Here is a 7,792-nt window from a genome sequence, read left to right as displayed (position 1 = left end):
ATATGTGTATGCTAAAGCTGCAATTTTATTAAGGAAATTCTATATATGCATGGAAAAAGCCAAATGCATATATTAGGTAACTGAGAAATCCTTTCTTGTTTGTAATTCACATACTGTGTTCTTCTATGTAAGAAAAATATATTTTGATGTGATATTTATGCAAAAAAAGAGGAAGGAAACACAATTCATAGTGTTGTAGTTTCCAAGATGTTTAAACTAATGCAGTTGTATTGTATTAAAGGAAAGTCCTGCAAAGCCATTAGCCACTGTCTATTTGCCATGAAATTTTATTTCACAAAATAATGAAATTATGTAACATTTAACAAAAACAATTTATTACCTTAAAAAGGTGTCTTGATCTACTTCAAATGTCATATTAAGGATGCAAATGAAATAGTTTAATGAAAACAGTAATATTATCAATAGTGAATTTAAAGAGATATGAGCTATCATAATGCACCTCTAGATGGCACTATTGAATTTAGTTATTCCTGGTTATTATAATTTATTTTCAAAAACCTTTTTTATGCAACATATTCAGACTGATTGCATCATATACATCTAAGTGTATATATATATATATATATATAAAAGCTGAGAAAAGATGACATGAAAATCACCAAGAGAATTTGGTGTCATTTAATCATTCTAAAGAACTCACTGTCAGTGTTGGCTACAGAGTGCATTTTATGCCAGAGACCCCTAGATGTAGTGGCAACACTTTCCGATAAAGAAAAGGTGTCATGATATAATGACATACAAATGCTACGAGAGTGTACTGAATAATATATGTAAATAATAAAATGAATACAGTTGACTGGCATAATTTGTGTTTGATACAAGGTACAACTGCTGGGTCTATCAGACAAAAAAGCAAGTTCTCTCTTAAAAAAAAAAAACCCCAACCAACTAAACAAACAAACAAAAAACATAATTAGACAGAAAGCCTTAAGAAAACTTCATTTTGAGTCCTCAGTGAAGAGACAGCAAACTTAACTCACTGAAAATCAAGCAAACTGTAGTTTTTAAAATACTTAAATATCAATATTTAATATTTAATTGGCTTCCAACAAACACAATTTTTTTTGTTAATTTAATTAGCATTTATTTGTTTAATATACTGTAATATTTTTAAAGCTCACATCAAATGTGTTCAACCTGCCTTTACATAATTGTGCTGCAATGACCAAAGCAGTCACTCACCTGAAAATGAAAAAGTTCTAGGCAAAAACTTTTTAATGTGGGCTCAATCAATTCACAGACCAATATTAAGGAATCTTGAATGTCTTCATAAGATATGAAACTGTACATACTATCAATTCCTTGAACATGAAAAACAAGGTTTCTTATTACTCATCTCCAAAAAGGAGAAATTCAAGTAGGAAAATTATATTCATAGCAACTTTATATTGAGATTTTTTTTATTTTTCAGCTGAAACAAAACCTTAAAATGAACACAGCTAATTAAAGGCCCAGAAGGAAGGAGCAAAATATCATGTTTACAGTCTTTTTGAAATTATATCATGCAGATCAGATGAAAACAAAACCAAAAAAAGTGACGGACCTTGGAAGATATTGCCGTTGATGTTTCTACCAGATATCACTGCTGAGTTCTCGCCCTGACAGTGGGACGAATGTGTTGTTTAAGTGAAAATCTTGCTTGGCCTTTCCCCCAGTGTTATTCTGGGTCATTTGTCCATTGAGCAGCGTCATAGGGATATTGCAGTACATGTGACGGTTGCTGAGTGTCGCTATTTGTAGTGATGAGGCTGGCATCTCATACTCATAGCTCCGGCAGAAGTGTCGCATCTGTGGGAGGGTAGACTGATTAAAGTCTGGGATCTCAGCATGGGCAGGTGCCACTGTAGGTGAGGTGGTCGTCATGGCGATAGTAGAGACAGCCTGCAGGTCGCCAAAGAGGCCCTGCTCACCAGAGTCCAGCACCTGTCGGCGAGACAGAGTCTCTTTCTTTTTCACAGGCATCTCATATACCACCTGCTTCCAAAACTTGGACTTCAGCTGGTTGCTCTTGGTGCCTCGCCACTTGATGATGGAGAGCACTTTGATGGTGTGCTGGAGGGCCTCCACTTCTTGATAGTTGATGATGTTGCGGAGGTCAGCACACTCGATCATAATGACCTTGATCTCGCCCGTCACCAGCATGCTGTGCAGCCGTGGCTCCAACTGAAAGATACTCCAGCCACGCCTTGCCACAAACTCAGGGGTCAGCACGAAAATGAGGCGTCTGCTCTGCTCCACACTTCGTGCCAGATCCTCAATGTAGACTAGCGAGAGAATGAGAGAGAGGTGATTAATGTGTGTTACAGTAAGACAAAGAGAAAGAGTGTGAGAGTTAACATGTGAGAGATAGAAATAATTAATGTTGGAGGAGAGAGAGAGAGATACCAATATATCACACAATTCTAGAATGAAAGGACTAGAAAAGTGCTCTATATTTGTAATGAAAAACACATAAAGGGCAGTGTTTACTCATTTCAACATTCTAAAGTTCATTTCCAGGTCTCCTCTTTAAAATGTCATTTATGACTGATTCATCCTGTCACCATCTGCTGTTGTGGAGAGACAGTAAATGGAAAACCTCAGAACCTGACACAGTTTCCTACTAAATAAAATATTACTGAATTCCTAGCTTTTGCTTAGCTGTAGTTTCAATGCTACATTCTGTGCACAGTGCTGGTGCATGCATTTCTAACACTGTAATGGTGTGCTTGGTGTGCTTGATGTCCATGTGCCCCTCCCCCACATGCCCCTGACACCCACTGTCTTTCCTGCCAATGATGAGGGAATCTGACACTTCTGACACAACTTCTGTTACCAAGATATCCCTGCATCTAGCAAAGTGTTAGAAGAACCCTGGTCAAATGACTTCCCAGCCATTTTTATGATGAAACAGCAACACCACACTGTAGCAGGATCAGTTTGCTACTCATCAATAATATAGCTTTCAGTGATTTGTTGAAATTATAGATAATTATAGATAAAGTATAAATATACATTTTTGCCTTGTAGGTTTTGCTTTCCTATGTCAGTGTATGTTGGCGATCCATGTTTTGGTAGCGAGAGCATTAAATGTCATTTAAGGAAAATATGTCTCAATTTGATCTGTGAATGTTGCCTGCTAATGTTTTTGACTTTCACTTTGGCTTTCACTGTCACTATTTTCCTTGATGCTTTCATCTTCTTGCTGCTGTCACTTCAAAGCTACAGCTTTAAAAAATTCTTCAACTCAGTATTTTCTTTTTTGCCTAACTCTTTATGGTACTTGCATTTGTGGGAGCTGTAAATAATCTACTGCCTAATAATGTAGCTGAATGGAGGTCTAATATAAACTATATAATAAATTCCTATGAATAAGAGATGCATTGTGTTTTGTAATGACTCATAAATCATGCACACTAGCACAGTATCTTTAGAAAGCGTTGGAATGTTATTTTGGCTTGCATGCTTGTTAACAGCAGAAAAAGACATCACCCCTGAGCACATATACAGAACTGAGTATTTTTAAGTTCTTAGTGGTCTTTTTTGGTAGTAAATCATTCTTAGAAATTCTGTCTTAGAAAGTACATATAGGTGCATCAGGAATTTAAGGCACACAGCACATTAGTCAACAAAATATGGGCTGCAGTGATATTATTTTCTTAGATCTGTCATATATTTTTCTGACATGAAATAAGCTCTCAAAGTCTTTTCCCGTGACTAAGGGACAGCTTAAACAGATTAAGAAACCTGGCACACCATCCTCTGAGCCAGAAGCCTCACATTTAACAGTGTTTATTGCAGTATTTGTTTGCCTCTGTTGTGAAAAGGTGACAAATGTAGTGCAGCAGCTGCATATGAGATTAGGATATGACTCTTGACTTTATTCCTTCTGACATTGAAATAAATGGCAGCCAGAAAGAGAGAGAAGCTCCCATAAGGCACAGCAGAATTTGAAACGATTTATCACTGATCTAGTGCGCTGGGCCTCTGACTCACCAGCATTATTTCTGATAAAGTCGATTTGGAGATCTAGCAATGCCTCAGCAAAAATGCCCTTTAGGTTATAGGTTTCGAAAAAAGAAAAAAAACAAAAAACACCTAAGCTTTTAAACCAGTTCAGGCCTCCTTGTTCTAATCATGTGAAACATCTTCCATTAAGTCTGAGGTTCAGTGTAGTTAAAGCTTAGGATATAAGCCATGGGGGCAGAAAATGATGAGTTGGAAGAAGCTGAAGATCTACAAAGCCTGAGACTTACTGCTGGTGGGAATGAGATCTCGGTCTGGGATGAACATCTTGTAGCCATAGTGTTTCTCCAGCACGTCAGGTAAGATCTCCAGAGCCAACTGCTCCTCCTCACTTATCTCTGGCCCCACGGAGTCCAGGTCCACTTTGGTGTACGAGAGGTAGGCATCATATTCCTTGTTGTCTGTGAGCAAAACAGTTCTGTTATTACACAAAATGGGTACAAATGGAATATAAGCGTAAAGACCTAAAATTTAAAAATGGTTTATGCATCTTATGAACTACTTAATGTCTATTTTGAATATAATCATCTCATTTATCACCATCCCAGAAGGAAATTGGGCAATCAGACAGATGGCACTGCTTTATTCCTCATTCTTCATTTAATCTAAGATGAAAACTGCCAGCACAACTGACTTTAGATAAACAGTTTTTTTCCTCATTATGTCTGGAATATACCTGTTTTTTTTTTTGTTTGTTTTTTTTAGCTAAAATTAACTATTATTATCCTAAGGGAGGTATTGTATGAATTACTAGTCACTGAAGTGTGATTTCAGTATGAATTACTGAGGAGCCTGAGAGTCCTATTAAAATTTCCTATATTTCTAGAAAATGCTTCCTTAGTCCCTTTAAAAAGGAGTCCAGTTTTATCAGGCATTGTATTAAACCTCATATTAAACTAAATGACACTTGGTGGATATACTGGAAATACTTAGTAGCATTTAACATAAATTTTGGGCCTTGTGCTCATATGAACACCTGCAAAAGTACCTGCAAAATGTGCTAAAAATATTTAAAATTGTGCAATTGATATGTTTATTGCTATTGTTCTTTTGACTTCTCTTGTTTAAATTGTCACTCCTTTCTTGCCATTTAATGATTTTGCTTCTCAGCAGACCATAAACTTGCAAACAGCCTCCTTAAAGGGGCCATGGTCTCTCACTGTGATGCATACATGATGCATACATCCTAGAAGACATGGTTGTGACGTCATAGGCAATTCCAACACACTTTCAAAACAAAAGCTACTTGGTTATTTATGTTGCTTATAAATCAGCTGGTCGGTTGAGCCCCCAGTTAGTCAGGAAGAGGAGCTCCAGTAGGAATGATTCACTTGGACATCTGAGGGTTCACTGGTACGTGGTTCCTGGCTGGTTCTTAGGGCTTTTCCGACATCAGAAGTGAATGGATTCTTCCTTGTTACTGTTTTTGGTGACTCGATGACCATTATTGTTGATGGTCAAGCAATTATCTGCTTGTCCAGCTTCACTACTACCCAGTAGTAGTCTTGAACCCAGTAGTAGTCTTTCTCCTCCATTTGTCAATCAGAAGTTTTGTTAATACAACAGATGAATAAATAATTAGAGAGAGAGAGAGAAAGAGAGAGAGAGAGAGAGAGAGAGAGAGAGAGAGAGTGAGCGAGCACGAGCATCCCAGTTTCCCAGTGGGTGATTGATTTTGATATTGACATGGGTGATCCATTTATAAATGCTAGCATACATATATGCTCTTGTACCTCTCATATGAAACCGCCTTGTTAGGGCTTTCTTGGAAGTAATTTTCTATTGTTGTATCACCCCTATGAGACAGTACCACCAGTCCAAAGCAAATGAAGCCATGAGCTGATCCTTTCACATGCAGCACTGTCAAGTAATTCAACATTCCTCATGGTGAATGGTAACTGTCTAAACCTGTCAGCAGGACCTAGTAGCCAGGCTGGCTAACGTAATGCTTATACGGACAAAAACAGAAGAACACTGGCATGCTTGCCAGCCTGTGACAGCATGGCCAATTATGTGTCCCTCTGCTTACAAACAGGAAATGGCATCACTGGGATACAGGAATGGTGTCCCATGTGGGAGAGTTCCACAGTTCATTAACTCACTCTGCTATTTAATTACTTTACAAAAAACATTCATTTAATTTGCTGGGGAAAAGGGAAAAAAAAAGCCCCCTCACCATCCTCTGTCTCATCGTTGCCAAAGTGATGTCGATAACAGAGCATAATCTCCACATTGTAGCACTTGTAGATGGCTGTGAAGACCCCTAGCAACAACAAGATGGCTCCAAGCCCACCAGCCAGCTCCAACCTGTATGCATCTGTAAAAATGAGTAAACATGAGGCAAGGACGAAGTGGTGAGAGCAGCCATGTGCTACAGTACATACTAACCAAGCAATCATTTCAGCTCTCCCCCCTTTTACACTGTCACTTGCAAAAATAACAGAGTTCTTGCCCTCCTCTCATGAAGAAATTCCCCACCTTTCCAATCCCTTTCCCCAGATGACTAACTTCTCAGACTTTCTATAATCACTTTCCTTATTATTTGTGAAAGCTTTTAATTATATTATAGAAAGACATAAAATGTGGTTTGTATTTAGCTACACTGGTCAATAAACCTGAACCTGGAGTTCTAGTATCCTGCCAAATACCCTTCTAAACCACATCTAATGTGCTCAATTCTACTAAACAATTCCTGCTCAAAACTTTGATTGTCTACTCCAATCGAGTTAGGTGTGGGTTGGAGCTAAGATTTTCAGCAAGGTCGATCTCTTGGAGAGTTGCTGACCACTGCATTAGGGAGATAACATTAAAGCCAAGAATAATATAACATTTACAAACTTTGGGATTTTTTCCCTTATAAAGCAGATTTAGAAGTTTGGCATCTCAAGTCTTTTTTGAGAACGGAATACACATACTGCACAATAAGCCTGAAAGAGTGGATAGAAAGAGAGAAAGAGAGAAAGATAGAGAGAGGAAGAGAGACAGAGATGACAGGAAGGAAAATATATTCCTGAAACAGATGGGAGAAATATGGATGTCTGAGGAGGGGACCTCAAAACTCCTTGACTAGCTGCAATCGTTCATGTTTGCTGTACTGTCACTTACTAAAATGAGCCATTAATCTCTGCTTCACTCAGCCCCTGTGATAGCAGCATCATTTCTCACATACAACGGCATCTGTCATACAGTACAGAATGCGCTTGCCACTTGTCAATGGCCCTATGTAGTGCCTTAGGTGATATAGTGCACATGTTTTCAATTATAAAATTTTATTATCTGTGAAATAAGCATATAACCCACCCACCTTTAAGATGTTGATGATATGCCACATCTTGATAAAATACTCTTAATATTAAAAGTGCACTCATTATTATGTTTTTAACTTATTAATTTTCTTTGTAGTTTCATGATGGAGCATCATTAAATGATCTGTTGCAAAAATTAAGCGAGTGGCACTAACCATCACTTAATACTGTGACTGTGGTTACTATAATAGACTGCATATAAAAAATGCAGAACCCGGTGGCAGTGTTATGAATGCCTAGTGTGGGCATTTGTGTTATTTTGACATTTGAAAATAATACAATTCATTTTCAAGAAACTTTAAAGGGCTAGACATTTAGACAGAAGGATGTGGGGTTAGTGGGCAGGAACAGAGGGAATGCAAACGACTCTATGTACTTTCCCCCTGTGGAAGAAATGCTTGCCTTTGCTAAGCAGGACAACTCAGTCTATTTACAGGATGCCTTCCTTGGAAACAGTTTAA

The 7,792-nt window shown here is 37.9% G+C and overlaps 1 protein-coding gene across 2 annotated transcripts in view; it reads right to left on the bottom strand.

The window, feature by feature from the left end:
• Positions 1-264: 264 nt before the first annotated feature.
• The window catches only part of il1rapl2 (interleukin 1 receptor accessory protein-like 2), a 212,065-nt gene continuing 204,537 nt past the window's right edge, over positions 265-7,792 (bottom strand). Inside the window, exons 9-11 of one of the 2 annotated variants that reach the window (XM_035531916.2) lie at positions 6,203-6,343; positions 4,257-4,427; positions 265-2,285 (exon numbers count right to left, since the gene is read on the bottom strand). In XM_035531916.2, the coding sequence (XP_035387809.2) occupies positions 1,591-2,285; positions 4,257-4,427; positions 6,203-6,343 (1,007 nt within the window). In that variant the 3' untranslated portion in view covers positions 265-1,590. The remainder of the gene's footprint in view (positions 2,286-4,256; positions 4,428-6,202; positions 6,344-7,792) is intronic. The other variant, XM_081699422.1, reaches the window with a different exon arrangement.

Source organism: Electrophorus electricus, chromosome 16 (assembly GCF_041902795.1).
Source record: "Electrophorus electricus isolate QZ-2024a chromosome 16, ASM4190279v1, whole genome shotgun sequence".
In the NCBI taxonomy this organism is placed as follows: Eukaryota; Metazoa; Chordata; class Actinopteri; order Gymnotiformes; family Gymnotidae; genus Electrophorus; species Electrophorus electricus.
The sequence above is the reverse complement of the archived record's forward strand: the minus strand, read 5'-3'. Positions and strand labels throughout refer to the sequence as shown.